This window comes from Leptidea sinapis, chromosome 16 (assembly GCF_905404315.1).
Source record: "Leptidea sinapis chromosome 16, ilLepSina1.1, whole genome shotgun sequence".
Classification (NCBI taxonomy): Eukaryota; Metazoa; Arthropoda; class Insecta; order Lepidoptera; family Pieridae; genus Leptidea; species Leptidea sinapis.
In genome coordinates, this window is record NC_066280.1 from 3,389,229 (window position 1) to 3,411,584 (window position 22,356).

The 22,356-nt window shown below is 37.6% G+C and overlaps 1 protein-coding gene across 4 annotated transcripts in view; it reads right to left on the reverse strand.

Moving 5' to 3' along the window:
* Positions 1-390: 390 nt before the first annotated feature.
* The window catches only part of LOC126968796 (general transcription and DNA repair factor IIH helicase subunit XPD), a 32,020-nt gene continuing 10,054 nt past the window's right edge, over positions 391-22,356 (reverse strand). For all 4 annotated transcript variants that reach the window (XM_050813903.1, XM_050813902.1, XM_050813905.1 and 1 more), the window contains 12 exons: positions 21,920-22,053; positions 18,201-18,317; positions 14,325-14,565; positions 13,284-13,351; positions 12,663-12,766; positions 9,614-9,712; positions 8,682-8,769; positions 5,448-5,539; positions 3,358-3,534; positions 2,845-2,915; positions 1,848-1,986; positions 391-795 (listed from right to left, as the gene is read on the reverse strand). In XM_050813903.1, coding sequence (XP_050669860.1) covers positions 658-795; positions 1,848-1,986; positions 2,845-2,915; positions 3,358-3,534; positions 5,448-5,539; positions 8,682-8,769; positions 9,614-9,712; positions 12,663-12,766; positions 13,284-13,351; positions 14,325-14,565; positions 18,201-18,317; positions 21,920-22,053 — 1,468 coding nt within the window. In that variant the 3' untranslated portion in view covers positions 391-657. The remainder of the gene's footprint in view (positions 796-1,847; positions 1,987-2,844; positions 2,916-3,357; positions 3,535-5,447; positions 5,540-8,681; positions 8,770-9,613; positions 9,713-12,662; positions 12,767-13,283; positions 13,352-14,324; positions 14,566-18,200; positions 18,318-21,919; positions 22,054-22,356) is intronic.

Below are 22,356 nucleotides of genomic sequence, written 5' to 3' on the forward strand. Positions count from 1 at the left end.
AAATGGTCACCGAGTAACTTTGCAATAATATAGATAGTTTCCAAGGTTCTCGAAGTGAAAAATAACGGGTTCATTTTTGTTATCTATGATGGCCACTGCACAAGTTTCCTTTAATTACCACAAAAGCTTTTTAACAATATAGATTTAATTAATATTGTTAAATTAGGAAACTTGTCAGCAATATTGCAGACAAGCACTGCCGCCCAGGATTCTTGAAATAAGGAAAAATTATTTGACCCTAGCCGGCATTCTTTACAAATAAGCCTCCCACTGTAACTCCCATGGTAAATATAACTACTCAATTTAAACAATTGAGGATAATTTCAATTGTAACTTTTGTATTACACAATAAAAGTGTATCTCATTTCATCATTAAAGAAAACAACATAATAATAAATCGCCATCATTTATTCTTACACTTAGATTGTCCAGCAACCACAATGTTGTATACAATATTACAAATGTAGTAGACATTTACAAGTGCACAATGCACCAGAGTATCAACATATACAACACTACACAGGTGTATCACTGAGGAACACTGGCTGTGTCACCTTGTGTATTACGGTTGAAAGACATGCGGCAACGCACGATGTGACGTCATAGTGCACATTACACGGATGTATCACAGAGATATGCTCGGGTGTGTCGGACGCATCACTTCTGTATGACCTGTCGTTCGATCTTGTCCTGTTGCTCCTGAGTCTGCAGCTGTTGCAGCGTGAGTAGCGACACCCCGAGCTGGTCCTCACGTGTGAACGGTTGTGCCATCTGCCGGAGCCAGCGCTTGCAAATCTAACATAATAATAATATATATTTATTATATATATTGAAAGTGTGGTCAACTGACGCGAACGTCACACTTTTTTTTTCCAAGTTTTTAAGGTATGAGATGAAGATGTACTGAGTAGCTAGCAGTATGGTTCTGAAAGCTAATTGGTTTAAAACTAAATTAACAATAGTGTAGCATTGTCTCACTCGGTGTAACTACCACTACTCTAATACAACCGCGTCTACTACACATTGCCTTAGGTATGCGTGCCGATAACGGCTTCATTGCGAGAAAAGAAACAGTTAAAGCCCTTAATTTGGTTTGTAAATCATTTAATTATCTTCACCGCGATACCTACTACTTAAAACTGCTATATATAAATTATCACATAAGAAATGTATTGGTGTCATAGAACTACTGTTAATAAAGAAAAAGATAAAAAAGTTGATATTGATATATTTTCAGACCATATTTCGTCATTTAAAAGGAATTTATTTCATTTATATTCATAATTTTTTTTTGTAAATTATAGGCAAAAATTATATTTTATTCAAATAATTAATAAATACTGATAAGTTTAAGTCTGTTTTATATAATTGTGAAATGATGCATGTTTTAATTATTATATAATATGTATTATTGAACTCTTATTCATTTACGTTTAATTCAATTTGTAAATATTCCGATAATGTTTGCATTCATTTTAATTAAATATGTTTGTGTCTATGTTTTTGAAATGTGTGTAACACCTATAAGTAAGTGTTTGTCTTGTTGGTGTTAAATAAATAAATAAATAAAAACACTTATCAATTAGTATAAAATTAGAGAGTTCCCTGATACTAATCAATAGCTTAGATAATAAGCAGTAGCTTAGATCGTAAATCTGCCCCAAACTGGTATGGTTCCAGGGAAAAAAATATTGGGTCATAAACAAAGGTGAAATGGGGGTTATTCTTATCTATCGACCAAAATGAGTTAATAGCAGCGAAGGCATGGCAAACTGGTCATTAAATATTTATGTAAGAGACGGTTCGCAGTCCCGCCGGAATCTTTTTGTAGAGCCAGTGGGCGGTACCTGCACGGCCTCCTCGGTACTGAGGTTGGTGAGAGAGTCCTTGAGGTGCTCCTGTATCCATCGCGGCAGCTTGCTCCGTTTGTCGGCGCGGCTGAATCGCTTGTCCGCGAATATCATCACGCCGTAGTCCGTCTTACCGCTGAAATGATTTATAACGAACTTGAAGGTTTTGAAAGTTAGTTTAGCTACACCAAACGACAGCAGTCTTGTGTTAAGTTTATGCAAAAACATATTAATTCAAATTTTCATTATTCATTCCGGTCAAAAAACGGCCGTTATTAATTAAAAAATGAAAAATTATTAACCCACTTAAATCGAAATGACACTCATGAATGTCAAAGATTTTACCATCATTTCGAAAAAGTTGAGTATTAGCCTCCCTTCTGCTGCCGTGTAGTACGATGTTAAAAAGGTAGCACACTAGACATTATTACTATAACACTAGAAATAAGGAATTACTTGTAACTAATTCTAGTAGGCTTCATAAGATACATAATAGCTTTAAGGGTAAATGTATTCACTTCTATAATAAAGTCCCAGCCACTGTTTAGGCATTATCCATGAATAAATTTAAATGTAAAACATTTAAAAAAATGGATCTGTCATAAATCCTATTACTCCACAGCTGAATATCTAAATGATCGCACAGCCGGGGACTAGATTGAGATTATTTTATAGCGATAGAAATGACTGTACAATATTGTACATTTTTATTGAAAAGAGCGCAAAAAAAAAGAATGCTGGGAGAGTTTCTTGTGCCGCTTCTTCTCTCTCAGAGTATATTAGAAATAACATCAAAAAGAATTCTAAATGAATCAATTTCGATAAAATAAATGCCTTTTATTCATGAGAAGAAGCGGCAAAAACCTCATTGCCACTCTTTTAAATCTATATTTACATTTTATAACCACCAATACGGATTGTTCTATATTTTGCATCAATATTTAAGCAGCTTAATAATTAATTGTCAACGAACACATGAGCAGGTAACACTCACCGTATCGCCCGGCCCACACACTGCGCCGCGTGCCGCATGGCGTCGAACGTTAGGAAGTCGTTCTCGCGAATCTGTGGCCGACGACATTCATGTTAACAGTAAATATCTGTATACAGCGCTATGAAATTAAATCAGAATCTCTAACGCGCTGTCTCTACAAGCGAAATAATCGCGACGAATCCGCGCTTTTATAGTCGATTAATCTCCACGAACGAGCGATCATTCCGCCAGCGGAACAACAGCGTGGCCGCGACGACTCGTAACGGAATCACCGCATTTCTGCGGCAAACGCGCTACCAGCAGGGACGATACGACGACGACGTTACGGCCGCAGATTGTCACTCGTCGCATCGCCGTGTGGAGACACGCTCATAGATCGTATATAGAAGTACGTGGCACGACGATAATATTGCCGCGATTCTCTCGCTCGTGGAGATGGCGCCTTATATCCACCTCTGTGTACAGAAAATTATAGAGAAATAAAAATGTGAGTGTGTGCATGTTGCGAGGTACCTGGAACTGGTCCCGCAGGTACTCCAGGCGCGCCTTCAGGATGCGGCTCTGCGTGAACACGTAGGGGATGCCGAACATGAGCACGGCGCGGCCCAGGTGGTGGTCGAAGTCCACGCCCTCCGACACCTTACCGCGGGCTACCGACAGCAGCACGGCGCCGCGGCCGCTCTCGCACGCCTGCCCACAACATTTGATATCACCAGCCGCGCACGGACATTGAAGTGAGTGGATGATCTACGCTAGAAGTTGCATAGGGCCGGTCCGACATTGGAAGCGGAATTTCTCCCGACCGGACCGGGACTGAACAAAACAAACATTGACGCGCCGTGTCCCCTCCTACACTGGCGAAAGTGCTCGCTCCGGGGAGGGGGAACAAGTCTGAACTGAGCACCTACCATCATTAAACGATGCGATTCCGATGCATTAGGTACCTAAACAGAATCACTAAAATTCGTACCTGAAGTGCCTTTTACTGAATGGCGTTTGGATCGCTTATGAAGAATGAACGAAATAAATTTGTCTGTGGTCCGCGGTGTGAGAAAGAGATGATGCTCTACAGTTGTTGCATGAGTTTGTCTCTCTTACTCGAACCATATTTGCGTAGCGTTTCGAAAATGATATGATTTTAGCGGTTTATTTGCGTAGAAAACAATAAAAATACATTTTAAAATTGTGCTATAGAGCGTCAAATTATAAACCATTAAGCCCTTTCTTGTACTTATTAAATAATAGTAATACAAATAAATATAGTGCTTTAAATTATAAATTAAATGTTTGCTTAGGTTTTTCATAAAAATAACGAGTAATGAACGCACCTCCATTGCTGTTTGATTTGACAGGACACCACATTACCACATATTGACAGTACATTTTTTTTAATTCATTCTTGCGAACAAGCTATAGCCCAGGCCCTTACTGCCTCGTCTTTAGTCTTTTCATTTTTGGTATTTATTTTCAGTATTTTGTTTTACAAAAAAGTCCAATAACGTATTCTCATCTCATCTTTCATCAAAAAAATTTTCCTTTTCTGTATGTTTTCACTATTTTTAATAGTTATAACAACACGATTCACTTTCCTCTAAGGAAGTAGCAACTTTTTTCGAATCGCTCACTTTGATACATGCTTATCCAATTAGGTTGAAATATTACCTAATGGTACGAATGAATGGATGAACTAAATCAGTTTGCGATTCAATTGATATCATTTTTGACATTCAATTGACATCATTGCGATTTAATCAGTTGATTTGACGTCGACCTAAATTAGACAGCTCTAATCACGTCGTGGTACTAAGGTGGTAAATAGCAAAGCAGTTCATTTTAGGTTGTCAATTGAATCGCAATAAGAGTTCATGGTAGGCCCGCTGGTCTGACAACAACCAAACAGGTTTGTTTTTCGTCTAGTCCAGACTCCAGACAATATCGTCGTCGATAGTTCACACAGTACTGACTCTAGATTCAGACTAGTTCGTCCGCTCCTGTCTAGCTGTAGTGTAGCTAGCGCATCGTTTGGGAAAACAGTATCAGAGAAGTGATTCCACAATGTATGTGCGAGGTCGCAGGCGGCGGAATTCATCTGATGGTATTAATGTCTTTTAGTTTTAAAAGAGTTTTTATTAGCTTTATTTTCATTGTTTCCTTTACGTAAAAAATTGCATCAGAATCAACCCGTAAAGTTTAAAAGTAATACCATTTTTTTTGTATATAAGCTTAATGTTTCGTATCGTTACAATAATTAAAACTAAGAACAATGGCTATATTTATAGGAATAAATTCAACTAAACAAACTTTTGAAACAATTTAAATTTTTTGAAAAAACCAGGAAATTGTAAAAAGAATAATTGAATTTTGAAAATGTATCAAAGTAATTATAGTTAAGCAGAAAGGACTCAGACCACACAAAAGCACTTTTGAGTTATAGGTATCCAAAACAAAACAAATTCCGTGTACATTTTAAAATAGGGTTTCCACTGCATGACAGAATCGACCTTCAGGAGTACATTGGCATATTTATCTCAATTTTGACCAAAGTGTGAATTGAGTCCTTTCTGTTTAACTACGTCCTTTATTATCAAAACAAATCATCATACCTTGATGTAGTTTATGAGCGCGAAACTCGTCTCTGCAGAGTCCTGCGTCTCTATGAACAGCAGCTTGTGTTTCTGTAGACTTGCCACGACACCTGTGTAGTGTACAATAACTGATAATACTATTTGTGTTGGTCGTTGAATCACGACTAGTTCGACGAATGAAGTTGATATTAACATGCAATAGTTAAGAATATATAAAAAACTAGGGTCACCCAAGAGACTTGTTCTGTACATAATAAATAAAATATTGTTTTTTATGAATTTGACAATTATATTTCATTACATCAAGAATTATTTTGTAAAATATGCTATATCATATATATGTTATAATGAAATTGTTTCACAGCAGGAATGTCAAACTGTGCGTCAATAAATTCTCTCATAGAAAATATGTCCGCACCAAAACAAATATTGGAAATAAAAATAATAATGGGTCCCAAATCGAAATAAAAACTATCTTATCTCTCAAGTTGGACTTATCTGCACTCCATGAAGTAATCTTCATTAAAATCCGTATATTAGTTTAGGAGTTCATTGGGAACAAACATCAGGTCAATGGATTTATATATATTAAGATAAGATTTCAGAATCTAACTAGACTAATCAATAGAAACGCCTAATATTTTAACAGCTCGCACATATATCACCAGTTTACCGATGTTTCTATATTGTACAGAGTCGGAACCCGCTTGTTTTAGAGTATATTATATGCATTATTGAAAGTTAGTATATTTTCATTTTTGATTTTTTTTATTGACAATGTCAAACAAGAGTCTGACATTCTGTCAGATAAATAGCAACTGACAAAATTCGTGACTAAACTATTTCGAGGACATGTTCTCTGCTATTCATCAATAAAAACCTCATTAACGTTATAATTGAGAAATTGTTTAAATTAACAATAAAATAAACATTAAAATACCCCCGCATGCCTGTGGGATATTGTTCAAGTAGGTCTCTACAGCCTTTAACTACACGTTCGATACGAATCGCACCAGTTCGGTGATAAATTTGATTCACCAAAGACTTTCAATGAGTGACAATATAAAGAGGCTTGTATGGCTATCATATTATATTGGCATTAGCATTAAAAAGGCGCATGAAGATGAAGGAATGGTCAATATATTGGATTCAAGACAATAATAATATAAGTCTCAGTCTCGTTTAGCGCGTCCTCCTCCATCGCTAACAGGACTGGTATTAACACGATAAATATCGAGACTAAACGCTTGATATTATTCAACGATACTTCATCCAAGATTTCTGGATTTTTAGAAATCTAGCGATCCGTATCACGTTTCGTGATACATTATACTACACACTCGATAAATATTTATACAGAGGATCGAGATATATCGCGATAAATATCGAATTGTAGTCACAGTAGACATATGTACCAGTATGGAAACTAGGCCTTGTTGATAAAATACTTACCTACATGTGCGTACTCTCCATTGAAGCAATAGGGTTGTCAGGTTATATCTAACCGACTTTAAAAAAGGAGGACAAGTTTTTATATTTAGTGTATGTACAGGGTGGCGCAATAGAACGTGCATATTGCATCATCTTTTTTCGCGGGGTAGAAAGTGCGCGGGCGGGGGGAGTCTGCATCGTTGGGTAGGCGGGCTCATGGAGTTTTAGTCACTATGAGTCACTTCGACGGGAAGCGTCGCGCATTTTGCGTGCGCGCATTTTACTAGAACTCTCGTTCATACATCGTTACTAGGCGTTTATATTGTTCTGAATATGGACTACGGCAAATTAGTGAAGCTCCGAGTGCTAATTTAATTAAAATATGGGTACAGCGTTTTGGAGAGACTGGTTCAACGTTTAAACCACAAGCAAAAGGTCGTCCAAGAACATCTAGGACCGACGACAATATTGAGAGAGTTATGCAGTCTGTACGAGGAGATCCACAAATGTCTACTCGCAAGAGATCGTCTGTCTTACACTTATCGAGACGAAGTTTACAACGAATTTTAAACTTGGATCTTAAACTGCATCCTTACAAGCTGCAGTTGACACAAGAATTGAAAGAGTCTGACTTCGGAGCAAGGCTCGCATTTCTCTCAAATGAGGCCCACTTCCATATCAATGGGTTCGTAAACCATTAAAATTGTCGTTACTGGAACAGTGAGAATCCCAAACTCAAGCACCAGAAACCACTGCATAGTCCTAAAGTGACAGTATGGGCAGCAATCTCTGGTAGAGGAATAATTGGACCGTTTTTCTTTGAAAATGCGCGGGGGCTAAACTTCACTTTTGGCTCCAGAGCTTGAAAATTCAAGAATAGTGAATTCTAGGACTTGGTTTCAACAAGACAGAGCTACCTGTCACACATCAAATGACTCCATGGCGGTTGTGAAACAGATGTTCCCTGGCCGACTGATTTCGAAAAGAGGTGATATCCCATGGCCCCCACGTAGTCCAGACGTGACGCCTCCTAAATTTTTTTGTGGGGATACCTCAAGAATAAAGTCTACAGCAATAATCCGAAAAACATCGATCAGCTCAAGGAGAATATCCGTGGTGAAATGGCAGCAATTACACCAGCATTACTGAAGAAAGTTTTAAAAACTTCCGTGATTAGAGGAGTGTCGTCGTAGAGAGGGTCATCATTTAGACGATGTTATTTTAAAAAATAAACTTCGGTTATTTCTTAATAATACCTCAGTTTTATTTTGACTATACCTTTTGTATTTATTTTTTAATTAATATTTTAAATATGCACGTTCTATTGCGCCACCCTGTATAATAGCTATACAGTGTATAATGCAATATTATAGTATACATGACGACTGTTATGTATTATTTTTAAACTATGTTTATTGAATGCTTTGCTTGTAAATGTTTTTTGGAAACATTTTTTTTTTAATTTTCATTGAAATATTTTATCAGAAATATTGACGGGAATCTTTGTAATATGTGTTTTTAATCATTCTTATATACTATACTACTTTATAGTTTAAAAAACGAAAACCGCAGTTTTGATGGAGCTGAGTTCAAATAGACGTATACTACGCAATACCCTGGTATTTTTAAAAAGAACTCGGAAACAAATTAACAATGTGACACTCGACTCGTGTAGACCGCGAAAACCGCTTAGGAGCCTCGTCGATGCGCATGTTTGTGTGAGTGTGTCATTTCGAACGTTTGCAGGTAGTTTCCGTACTGGTACATGTGTTTACTGTGGCGTAGCATTCGTCTAAGAATATGATCAAGTGAAGTTCGTACCCTGGTCGTACCAAGCTCCGACCACACTCTCCAGGTACAGGTACGAGGTGAAGAAGCAGACCACGCCGTCGGGCACGCACGCCGATATCTGTCACACCAACACAATATTATACATTAACACAATACACCTGTGACGGACGCAGAGATTCTTGGGGATCATTTTATTGGATATTTGTATATCATTTTATTGGAGATTGTCTTTTTCAAAAAAGGAGGAAGTTATCAATTCGATTGTATTTTTTTTTAAATGAAAATTGGTAATTGATAATTGATACGCCCTGACAATTACAATGCAGTGCCGCTCAATATTATTGAAAAACCCTAAAATTCTGAGCGGTACAACGATTGCGTTCGTCGCCTTGAGACATAAGATGTTGTCTCTGGGCATTTGCCCTGTAATTTCAGTAGCTACGGCGCCCTTCAGACCGAAGCACAATAATGCTTACACGTTACTGCTTCACGACAGAAATAGGTGGCGTTGTGGTAGCTATAATCTAGCCGACCTCCTATGCAAAGGAGCCTCCCACTGGCATTTTTTTTTATGTTTGTTATCACAGAACTATCGACTGTGTGAACCGATTTTGATGATACTTTTTATTTAAAGTCGATGTCAGCCAAGGTAGATCTATAACTACAAACACAGTTATAGGTGAGATGTGCTTGTGTCGCACGCGCGACACGACGGGGCGAGAGACGAGAGCGGGGCCGCGGCGGGAGGTCACCGATTACAAAAATAACAATAATCGTAACTAAAATTATATTAATTAGATTGTATAAAAATATGCAATTATTCTTATACTTTTTAGTGCATATTCTATGGAATTTGAAATAGTCTTTTTTGAAGTCGGTTGCTTTTTTGTTAAATTTCTTTATAAATTTCCGCTTGCTGAAATTCTTTTATATTTCCACAAAATTATAAAACAAAATCCTACCTCAACAAGCAACAGGCCGTAGTTCCTGATGACAGCGACATCCTCTCTCGTCTCGTATTTGGACGATATCGCTACCTGGTCGCTGCCTTTGGATACTATCTATAAAAATATAAATATTCATAAAACATACAAATTGAGTTTCATAAACAGGTTGCAAAGTTTCACAAATAACATTGAATTCTTTAAGAGAAGTTTATGTAATTACATTGAAAAACACGATGCAGCTAGGTTTAACAAATCCAATTAACTTTGATTAACCCCTAGGGGTTTAAATCCTTCAAAAAGTATTTCATTTAAATTCTTTATGTTTTATATTTATTTAATTTATTTATATATTTGGGCAACTAACAAATTACACTCTTTACATGCTTAAACTTAAAATATAATAAAAGTATATTTTATTCAAATGATTTATAAATACTGATAAGTTTAAGTCTGTTTTATATAATTGTGAAATGATGCATGTTTTAATTATTATATAATATTATTGATTTCTTATTTATTTCCGTTTAATTCAATTTGTAAATATTCCGATAATGTTTGCATTCATTTTAATTAAATATGTTTGTGTCTATGTTTTTGAAATGTGTGTAACACCTATAATTAAGCCACAACTTAGAATTTATTATTTATTGTAATAATATTATTATACTTTTGTTAGTGTTTGTCTTGTTGGTGTTAAAAAATAAACAAATAAAATAACTATGGATATGAGTTAATTCACTTATAACACATATACGACAATACGCTTATAGGACAAAGTTTCTTAGTCACATGTATAAATTAAGTATTATCTTTTTATATTGAGCAAGCGGAATGAATAAATCAATGTTCTGCGATTTGGCCAGTGAGTTATATGACCTACAGAGCCTAGAAATAGTTGTGTTCTGACCCAGATTAGTCCTAGATTGTGGTACTACAAACAACGAATAGGCATTTTATCGTAATACCAGACTCAAAGTTTAAGTAGTCAAGTGGAGTAAGTTTCATAAGCAAGACAGTGCCTGATTAAGCAAGCGCGGGGCCTGTAGAAAATTCTGTGAGGTATTGGCCCTTGGTCTGCCTAGAGAACAATGTGTTAAAAACTTATACTCAAAACATCTAGTATTTTCCTTTTCTTCTCTAATTTTTTTAGCTAATTATTTAAAGACAATTATAGGTAAGTATTTCAATAGGCAAATAAATTACTATAAGCCCTGTTTAACAAATAAATATTTCACCGAACTTAAATGGTGATAATATGTTGCAGTTGCTGTTCATAATATGTTACTTATAGCTTTTGTTTGCAAACTATAATAAACATTTATAAAAAAAAATTGTGAATATTGGTAGGTCTTGGTTTTTCACTTGCTTTTGCATACGCAAATAAAATTTATGAACGATGCGTGAATATACTGAGCTAACTGTTCGAGTACCGCCTCGTTATAAAATTCTGTTTGCTTTGTTCAACTCTCAGGTTGTGGCTTCATCTACAGGATCTACTTTACAGTTGATAACCTGCTCAACCTCAATATTGGCATATTAGGAAATTGACTTGAGATGTCGCTCTTGTAAATCTACACAATATGTTGTTTGTTTTTCAAATTTTATTTGTGTGTTAATCCTAGAAGTGAGGTTTATCACTTTAAAAACATAACATATTGTAACGATGCGTGACTCGAACCCGTGACCTCTCGCGTTCCGCGCGAGTGAGCACTCGAACTCCAACTGAGCCCACCGTTCGAGTGACGTATCGTTGATAAATTTTGTATGCTTTGTTCAACTCTCAGGTTGTGGCTTCATAGATATCGAGAAATCGCGGGTTCGAGTCCCGCATGGTTCATAAATTTTGTTTTCAAATTTTATTTGTGTAATTTATCATTATTAAGGGCTTTAAAAATATAACAAATTGTTTTGCTTTTGTATTTTGAAGAAAGACTACTTTTGGTCGAGAGGGCTCGCTTCATCTCCAACATCTCTTCGGCTGAAATACGATATGGCAGAATAAAGACTTGGTTGTCTATTGTAGCGATAGGTGGTAGAATTCGTATCTTCTTCTTCAACCTTCATCTACCCAATGCTGAGTAAAGGTCTCTTCCATTTTAGATCATTTTGTGCGGTCCTGAGTTTTCCGCATCCAATCCTTCGCAGCCGCTCACATGAAATCGTCCGTCCATCTTGCTGGCTGTCTCCCAACATTCCTGAACTCTCTCTAACAACTTTTTACTCCATCTTTCATCGGATTTACGACAAATATGGCCCGCCCTGTTCCACTTCCTAGAGGCTATGGTAGACTATGTCAGTTAGTCCCGTTCTCTTGCGGATATCGGTGTTCCGAACGTGATCGCGTAGATAAATCCCCAACATAGCTCTTTCCATAGCCCTTTGGGAGACTTGTGGTCGGTGGACGAGCTGCCGAGTCAGCATCCAAGTCTCGGCTCCATAAAACATTACGAGTAAGACGCACTGTTCCAATGTGCCGCGCTTGAGGTTTAAAGGTACTCTTTTGTCTCTGAACACGTCGGAAAGTTTGCCGAAAGCCCCCCATCCCAACTGAATACGTCGCTTTATCTCACGTTCCTGTCCGCTCCTCTCGAGACTTATAACTTGACCTAAATAGACGTATTCGGCAACACTATCGATCCGTTGACCGTGCACGGCAGTTTATCACATATTCAGCCTCGATGTGTATCGTTTTTAGTATATCGTAGGTACCACATGGAACGGCGACGGCTTAGGCGAGTAGATGTATGCAAGGCCCTGTTTCACGCGGGGCTTTTAGCAATGTTTACTCACTGATGTTATCTTCAGTAGTTGCTGTTAAAGGACGTCCCTCACGGGGATCATAATTGAGATTGCTACGTTCGTTGACCGAAAATTTTCTCGCGTTAGGTTCATTTTCACGTGTAACAAGAGTTTTAGATTTGCCGCCAATTCACAAAACCAAATGACAAATGAATGCAATATACTTTACAACGGCTAATCCGAAACTGAAGCGAGGTGAAAAGTTAAGATCACATTGGTTTTGCTTATGAATTATAACTATCGCTTAAAAATAAAGATGTTATACCATTGGCAATAAGCAAGGCCTGGCGAGAGTCATGGTGAACGAGCTCATAACCACTGGATTGAAGTCCAGGATCTTGGGGTACATGTCCAGAGGTGACAAGGTCCCTGTAAACATAATAATATTATCTTTCAAAAATGTTTTAGTAATAAAAGCGCAAATTAATGTTTCACTTAAATTTTACCACTCCTTTTTATTATTATTTTTTCTGACATAATTTCAGAAAACGGTAATAGATAAATGATTGAACTGAAAAAGCAACGAATTGTTTTTATATTGTGTTATGATTACATAAGTATCATCATCATCAGCCGGAAGACGTCCACTGCTGGACAAAGGTCTCTTCCAAAGATCACCACGACGACCGGTCCTGGGCTGCCCTCATCCAACGTATTCCGGCGATCTTGACCAGATCGTTGGTCTATCTTGTGGGGGGCTTATCAACACGACTTCTTCCGGTACGTGATCGGCATTCGAGGACTTTTGCCGAAGTATGTGCCCTGCCCACTGCCGCTTCAGTTTCGCAATCATTTGGGCTATGTCAGTGACTTTGGTTCTCTTCATTGTATAAGTACATAAGTATTTTTTTTTTATATTTAATGTGTGAATTGAATGAGTAAATACCTGAAGTAATGATGACGCTCTGAAACCTTGCGAAGACCGGCCGCATTGCTATTGACGAGTCCATACATCTGAAATATTAAATATAATCGCGAAAATGTTATTTCTTGTTTAATCCACTAAAGAATGGCGAATTGATGGTTGGTCCATACGTCACGCTCAATAAACGACGCTGCTTGTAGTCTCTGATCAAAATAAGCTTTTACTTATCAGGTAAAAAGGTGGGCGTGTCAAATCAACGAATCCACGGCTTTAACTGAAAAAAAAAATACTGAAGGAATTGTGAAAATGACCCATTTTCGTTTGAATGTCAGAATTGAGAACCTCCTTCTTTTCGAAGTTGGTTAAAAACCAATAAATTTAGGAGTTATTTAGATTCTAAGATCTGGAAATTGATTTGGTATCACACATTTGCGAAATACCTAAGTATTTATCGATAAATGTGACAGAAATATTAATTTAAAGTGTCATATCACAACTATAAAATTTCCATGAGGACGCTTAATTATATTAATACGTTATAATAGCAGCGCGTTGAGATTGGGACAGGCAGCCATCTTAATGACGTCATCGGCATCGAGTCCACGCACACCTTATCTATCAACATTGCCGTTTGCATACTGACGTCTGACTCCTGCTCACGTCACGCAGACGTTAATATGACAAGGTTCCGCGAGGGTCTTATATACTTAAAGATTATAGATTCTTGAAAATCGATTTTCATAAAATTTAGTATACAGGGGATTTCGGGGGCAATAAATCGATCTAGCTAGGTTTCAATTTTAAAGAATGTAGTCTTATCCGTGTTTTAATGAGAAACAGTTATAATAACATTAGAATACAAAAGTAAATTTCGCAGAAGACCCAGGTTCGAATCCAGATGTCTCTGTTAGTTTTTTTTTGTTCAAGTTTTGGACATTCTTAAAAATCCGAGCAAGGCTCGGTCGTCCGGATATTATTAATATAAATCCTACATAAGTTTTATGTCAAGGATATTTTGTCGGAGACCTACGTCGGTCAGTCGAGTCCAAATGTGATACTCACGAGAAGTGTAGGATCGGGTTGGAGACGGTGGGCGTCTTGTCGTCGAAGGGCTCGATGATGACCACGAAGCCCTTGGTGTAGGTGGAGACCAGCGTGGCCAGGTGCGTGACCAGCGTCAGGGCCGCCAGGGTCGACGGGTCCGGGACCCGCAGCGTGCGCAGCAGCGACGACAGCCGCGACGCGCAGAACCGCAGCGGCTTGCGCTCGATGCACACGCGGCTGGCCACGTCCTTCAGGAACCCTGCGTTATGTCACGCGAGGGGTGGGAGTGGGGCACACACAGTTGCACACATTGATATTTAACGGGACGGCATCATGGATTTCAAAATGATCCACAATTCATTCTCTACCAGCTCGAGGACATTGTAAATCATATCCATATAGATGAACTGATAATTTGCCCGGCGGCCATCTTGGAATTAAATAAGGAACCAAATTCATGATCTGTCATCTATCAGTGGGAGGCTCACAGCACAGGATGCCCGCTAGATTATGGGCACAACAACAGGGCAACACATTTCTGTCGTGAAGCAGTAATGTGTTAACATTCTGTATGAAGGGCGCCGTAGCTAGTGAAATTACTGAGCAAATGAAACTTAACATCTTTAAGGTCGATTCACACATATCAGTGAACCCACAGTTCCGGCACAGTACCGTTACAGTTCCGTATCCGTGCTACAGTGGTGCGTCAGTGCTTCAATTCACACATATCAGGCACAGTACAGTTCTCTGCGGGTCTTCGTGCACGACGTTCCCTTCAGACTAGCGTTGACGTCAATTGTTTTGATGACACTCTTCAATAACATAGAATTAGCTATGATAGCCATTGCTTTAGACGAAGAAGAAGAAGAGAATCGAGGAAAAAAAAGAAAATTGGTACATGAAGCATGGAAGTTAAGAGAATCTGAAGGAGGACATATACTTTGCATGAGATAAATCATACAAAACAGTATTCTCACGAACTAATTCAATCAACACCTCGTCCTCCATTTTGTTTTCGATGCAGCGGCGTCAGTGATCCGTGAGAAAATATCGTCGTCACCGATCACGTCCGTGATGGCCGGTGCCGGCACTGACACTGACGGTACTGAGACGACACTGACACTGACAAGTGTGAATACATCCATAGAGAATGTTTGAAAGAATAATTATCACTGATGCGGTACTGTGCCGGAACTGTGGGTTCACTGATATGTGTGAATCGACCTTTAATCAGCGCAATTGGAGTGTGGCTTAGAATATTTGGGTTTTTTAAGAATTCTGGCCAAGCATTGTAATGGGCATGGCGTATCAATTACCATCAGCTGAACGTCCTGCTCGACTCGTCCCTTATTGTCATAAAAAACGGTTTGGCAGAGATATGCGGTATATGTGGTATGAGACTCCACTATACAGGATTTGAGTTACAGATTCAAAGGCTAAGGCATCTCATGTTTCAGTCGAGGTGACGAACACAATCGCAGCGCCGTTCAGTTTTGGCTTTTCAAATAATCCTTAGACGAGTGCGGGGCGTCATAATCATTTACCAACGTGAAGATCTTTCTCGTCTTATCTGACCTGTTGTAGTAAAAAAAGTCAGCCATTTAGTTTGCATGATTAAAGTCGAATATTGACGACAATGGCAAAATACTGCCGACGAACCCATGGTGTCATGTCCTGAAGTGTCATGTGGTATATATGTTTTTTTTTCTGGAAAAATATTATCTCAGTAAGTTAGTATGTGTCTCTTTGTGATTAAAAAATATTCTAAGTAGAGTCCACTATTCTGCGAACCGTTGTTTCGTTTCTCTTACTTAAAATAACAAACAGTGCATTTATTCCCTATTAGATAGGTAGGTGACAGTTGGATTTCAGCTAAGTAACCTACCCTGCTCTAAATACTTTTTCTGCCATGAATCAGTAATGTGTAAGCTTTATTGTGTTTCGATCTGGGGCACCGTAGCTAGTGAAATTACTGGGCAAATGAGACTCAACACCTAATTCTCAAGGTGACGCAAAATGTAGTGGCGCTCAGAATATTTAGGTTTTTCAAGAATCTTGAGCGGCATTGCATTGTATTGGGCAAGGCGTATCATTTACCATCAGCTGAACGTCCTGCTCGTCTCGTCTCTAATTCTGATAATAAAACACACCAAATATGGAGAAGATCAGAAACCGCAAGCACTTGGTATATCTAAAGGATCACCAGTTGATCAACAACCGACAGCATGATATAACATGACCACATAAAACGAAGTCCATAGATAGTTTGGTATGGTAAGGCACAAGGCGCATATCTTGAAACTCCATGACCTCCCGTGAGTTTTTCCAAGTGAATCAACGGTCGTTACTTAGACATTAAAGCCCGTAAATTTTGATGTTTCCTAAAGGAAAGACTAGACTAGACTTACATCAGAATTACAATTTACGGGTTTACCCTAGGATCCTTCAATGTAAGAACACGGCTGTATGCTATCTGTTACACTATTGTTTTTTGCATAAACTTGCATAATATCATATTGGTATGATGGATTTCTCCAACATGCATTAGTATGCCGACGATAGAACTTGAGATGCCGTATCTTCAATCGAGATTTCAACCTTAATCCCTTAGTATATTTAAGCTAGCGCGTTAACCACTTTAAATATCCCTTTGGATCATCGCCTCGCCTACAAGTGGAATGCTGGGAATCAGAAATATCCCATATTTCAATTGTATTCTAGCGCTCTGCCTGCGGATTGAGGTCATGCAGGTCAGGCCAACATAATATGAAGCTATAACTTTCATCTCTGGTTTGGTTCAGCCCAGCATCAGCTTTTTTTAAATTTTTTTTTATTTTATGAAATCAAGGGACGAGACGAGCAGGTCGTTCGGATCATGGTAATTGATACGCCCTGCCCATTAAAATGCAGTGCAACTCAGGATTCTTGACATACCCCAAAAATTTGCAGGTCAATAACATGAAAGGCCGAAAGAAGCAGCGGTGACCACTACTCATCAGGTAACCCGCTTTTTTATCGTCTGATTCTATAAGAAAAGATTTATTTATTTGGAGAGGGTGGCTATTTGTCTAGTTCTAACAAGTCCTAGTAACACCGTGTCCAGAATTAAACCATTGTGTTCGCCACTCATACTTATAGATTCTTCAAACCCTGCAGTATCTTCTTGAAGGGAGTATTACAAACAGCATCTGGGATCAGGATGTAGCCATGGTGTTACGCTTATGCATTTGTGGGCCTCAATCGCAGAGGAGATGAAGAGGCATTTCATCAGCCTCAAGGCAAAGATTAAATGTTTTTGAACATAAATGAAACCGTTCAAGAACTAAGGCTGCGTCCCCAGTGGGCAAACTGTGAGCGGCTGACTGAGTGAGCCGCAAATTTGCAGCGAACTGAAATTTGAGTTAGCTGCAGACTCAAATCAATTTTCGTGCGTCGCAAGCAAACTGTTAAGAGTTAGCCGCTTATTTAGCCGACCGACTGAATTATCACTTTACTTTTGTTGTACGAAGGGAGTGGTTGTGTTGGTCACGATTGGATTTTCAGTGATGTGTGTGTGTGTTGAGATTGGTTAGGTGCGATGCAAAAAAACACGTCCTAACACGATGATAGCTTTTTTCCAACTATCCGAATAATCAGTTTGCGGCAAACTGAGTCACTACGCCCGGCGAACAACCAATCGCCGCCGCCGACTGGAACCGGTTTTGGTGGGAGTCGGCCGCTCACTAAGATAGTCGGCGCGCGTAACGCTGCAAACTGCGTACAGTGAGCGCAAAACTAGCAAACTGTGAACACTCTATTTGAAATATATGGAAGGGCGTACTAAACCGATACGCCGCTAACTCAGTCGGCGGCTAACAGTTTGCCTACTGGGGACGCTGCCTAAGGCTAACTGACCTGCGGGAGACTCCTGAACCACGTGCTGTATCCGCAGCCTGGTCTTTATGTACTCGATGAACCGCCGCAGGAACCCCAGGAAGTGCTCCGCGTTGCGAATGTTACCGGGCACCACCTCTACAAATTAAATAACAAATATATTCAATCAAAATCAAGTTTCGTGCGCCGCTTCTTCTCCCTCAGAGCACCATTTGTTTCCGAAGCGGTAATAGTATATAGCATAGTATTTTCTTTGATTAACGCGAGTATCACACTTTTAAAGGATTAAAACGCGTTTAATTGTAACTGTTTTACATTAGATTTTTGCGTAAAAAATACATTTTTCTTTTTCAGATGTCCCGCTGAAAGCGAGATCTGGAAGGGTCTTGAAACGTCCGGTTAGCTAAACTAAAAATGTAACTTTTACGCAAATAAAAACTAATGTAAAAACAGTTACAAGCGTTTTAATCCTCTAAAAGTGTTTTATTTAAAAGTATCTAGTATATAAGAAATGACATCAAAAAGAACTCTAAACCAATCAATTTTGTAGAAAATAAATGCCTTTTAAAACATAATTTTGTTATCACTCCGATAGAAGTTGTGATAAGGTTCAATGTCCTCCACCGGTCCGTAAAAAGTGTAACGACAGAAAATGATACGATACAGTTAGTACTACATCTACTTACATTCTTTTCTATCATTATTAAAAAGTAATATGACCTCTGACCACTAGACAGTCTGCCACTAGCAAAAATATGCCTGCCACTATTAACCCCCTTATTCATAATGGTCCGCTAACTTAAAACAGCCGCTAAGGAGTGTTTTTTCTCATACTTAGGTCAATAGAAGAAGACAGAGTGTGAATTAGCAATGATTTAAGTTAGCAGACTATTATGAATAAGGGGGTTAATATATATTTAATTTGATCTTTATATTAGTACAAATAACAATTATATGAAATACTAGCCGACCCGGCAAACGTTGTTTTGCCATATAAATCATTTTAAGAGTTAGACCGTTTCTTGGGCATTACAAAATTATTTTATTTTTTAAAACAAAAGATTTTTTCTAAAATAATACGTTACTCATTATTTCATTAGCTACTTGCGAATAAAAGTCCCGTCAAAATCGGTCCATTTAAGAGATTTGCCGGAACAAACAGACAGAATTCTAAAAAATATTATTTTGGTGTAAGTACCGTATATATATTCATACATATACACGTAGTAAAAAACGGTTATTTCAATATTACAAACAGACACTCCAATTTTATTTATATGTATAGATTGTACAGATGTATAGATGAAATAAATTTTTTTTGCGCGTAAACGATACGTGATTTAACTACATAGATTTTCATTTGACTGAAACGAGTAAATTATCATAATTCTTATGAAAACTAATGTAAATTAAAAATGGTGGGAGAGTTTCGTGCGCCGCTTCTCTCTCAGAGCGCAATTTGTTTCTGAAGCGGTAGTAGTGTCTAGTATATTAGAAATGACATCAAAAAGAACTCTAAGCTAATCAATATTGAGAAAATAAATGCCTTTTTATGCCTTTTTTTATGTAACACTTATTAATTTATTAGAACTGCGTTGTCTACTACGAGTAGTGAATATTTCTACGTAGCAAGTAAGATATTTACTGCATTTGCAACTATCTTATTGATATTCTATATTTTCGAATCCCGGTAGGTGCAAGCATTTATATGATGAATATAGATGTTTGTTTCCGATTCATGGATGTTTAAATGTATTTATGTATGTTTATATGAATATATGTATGTTTAAGTAAGTATATTGTATTAAATATATCATTGTCTTGTAACCCATAACACAGGCTATATATGCTTAACTTGGGGCAAGATAATTTGTGTAAAAAGTGTCAATATTATTATTATTATTCCAAATTTGAAACTATAGTTAGGACTAATGTTGAAATGTCTTTATTTTTTTGTGTGTGTGGATTAATTCATCTTGTAATAATTAATCTCTATCACCTATTAATAATCTATCTTGTAGATTATTATTATCTAGTAATAATATAATATATATATTATTATCTAGTAATAATAATCTACCATCTACTAATAAGTAATGATTTACATTGATATTTTTAAACGTAAGTTGAAACAGTATTTTTGTTGCAATTATCAATCAAATATTGCAAAAATTGTTATTAAAATTCAAAATAATAAAGCTGTAAGCATTGATTTTAATAGCTGCAATGAGATCTTTGCACCTTCGTCTTATTAAAACTATTCCGAAGTGTTGGTAAATAGTCTGTGACATTATTAAGTGTCATATTTTGACCTACATGAATAATCTTTGAATTAGTTCTATACTAATAATTGGCAATACCATGTATTGTATATATGGCAACTTTTTCTTTTCTTTTTCTATTCCGGTAGCCAGTTGATGTAAGCACCATGTCTGTATTAGTTAGTTTTACTATGATTAAATTTGTGGTCTGGTGCTAAAACGCCCAAATAAATTTTTGCTCTTAATGATGTCTTAGTTTTTTTTTTATGAAAATAAGGGACAAGGCGAGCAGGACGTTCAGCTGATGGTAATTGATACGCCCTGCCCATTACAATGCAGTGCCGCTTAGGATTCTTGAAACCCCCAAAAATTCTGAGCGGCACTACAACTGCGCCTGTCACCTTGAGACAAGATATTAAGTCTCATTTGCCCAGTAATTTCACTAGCTACGGCGCCCTTCAGACCGAAACACAGTAATGCTTACACATTACTGCTTCACGGCAGAAATAGGCGCCGTTGTGGTACCCATAATCTACCCGGCATCCTGTGCAAAGGAGCCTCCCACTGGTGCAGAAATAGGCGCCGTTGTGGTACCCATAATCTAGCCGGCAATTTAACTTAGTGACTTTAAATTAATAATTTTACGTATAGATAACAACCGAATTGCAACTGGGACTCTATTATAGAATGTTATAGATGTATTTACCATTGAGAGCTATTTTGTATCCAATGAAGCCAATTAACAAACAATTCCTTATGTTCTAGTGTATTCATTGATATAGTGTTTGCTCTGCAAGAGAGCTGTTCGTGCTATATATCAGCTTGGTTATAGACAGTCTCTCAAAGAAAAATTTAAAGAAATAAATATTATGACTGTTCATTGTCAGTACATATATGAAAATTTAATATATGTTCACAAAAATCGTCACCTTTTTGCTCTTAATATTCATTATTATAACACTAGAAATAAGGGATTACTTGTAACTAATTCTAGTAGGCTTCATAAGATACATAATAGCTTAAAGGGTAATTGTATGCACTTTTATAATAAAGTCCCACCCACTGTTCAGGCATTATCTATAAATAAATTTAAATGTTTTATAAAAAAAATGGCTCTGTCGTAAATCCTATTACTCCACAGCTGAATATCTAAGTGATCGGACAGCCTGGAACTATATTGTATATTTTTATTAAAAAGATCGCAAAAAAAGAATGCTGGGAAAGTTTCTTGCGCCGCTTTTTCTCTCTCAGAGAGCCGTTTGTTTCCAAAGCGGTAGTAGTATCTAGTATATTAGAAATGACATCAAAAAGAAATCTAAAGGAATCAATTTTGAGAAAATAAATGCCTTTTATAACAATTCAAGTCACTATTACGAGTAAAAAAAATTGATATTGGCTCTTTTAGCACCAGATCACAGAAATATATTTAAGAACAGTGACTTTTGAGTGCCTTAATTCTCCAATCCCATCAATATATACCGTTGAGTATTTCGTCGGGTAGCACGGGATTCCCCAAGATGGCGTCGGTCTCCCGCGCGTAGGCAGCTTCTCGTAGCCCCTCCACCATCTGCTCGTACTCCGCCGTCAGTCGCGCCGAGTCCTCCTCCCGTATCCTGCCACGTGGTTATCACATCAATACTGTTTTATTCCGCTCTCACCATAATGAGTGTATGTAGTGTAATGACGTAACAGCGCGCGGTCGGCTAAACAACTTACGGCCGGTCCCAATGTACTCTCTACAGATAGAGATAAATTACTACCTTCTTTTGTCAGTAATTAGCTGTAAATAATCTGAAGCTGTCCCAATATACCCGATAAGTCATTCTTATCGCCTTATATTGGGACGCGTGCATTGCAATTTCCATACAAACTTCTATCGCTGATAAGCTATACATCGATAACTTTATTGGGACGTA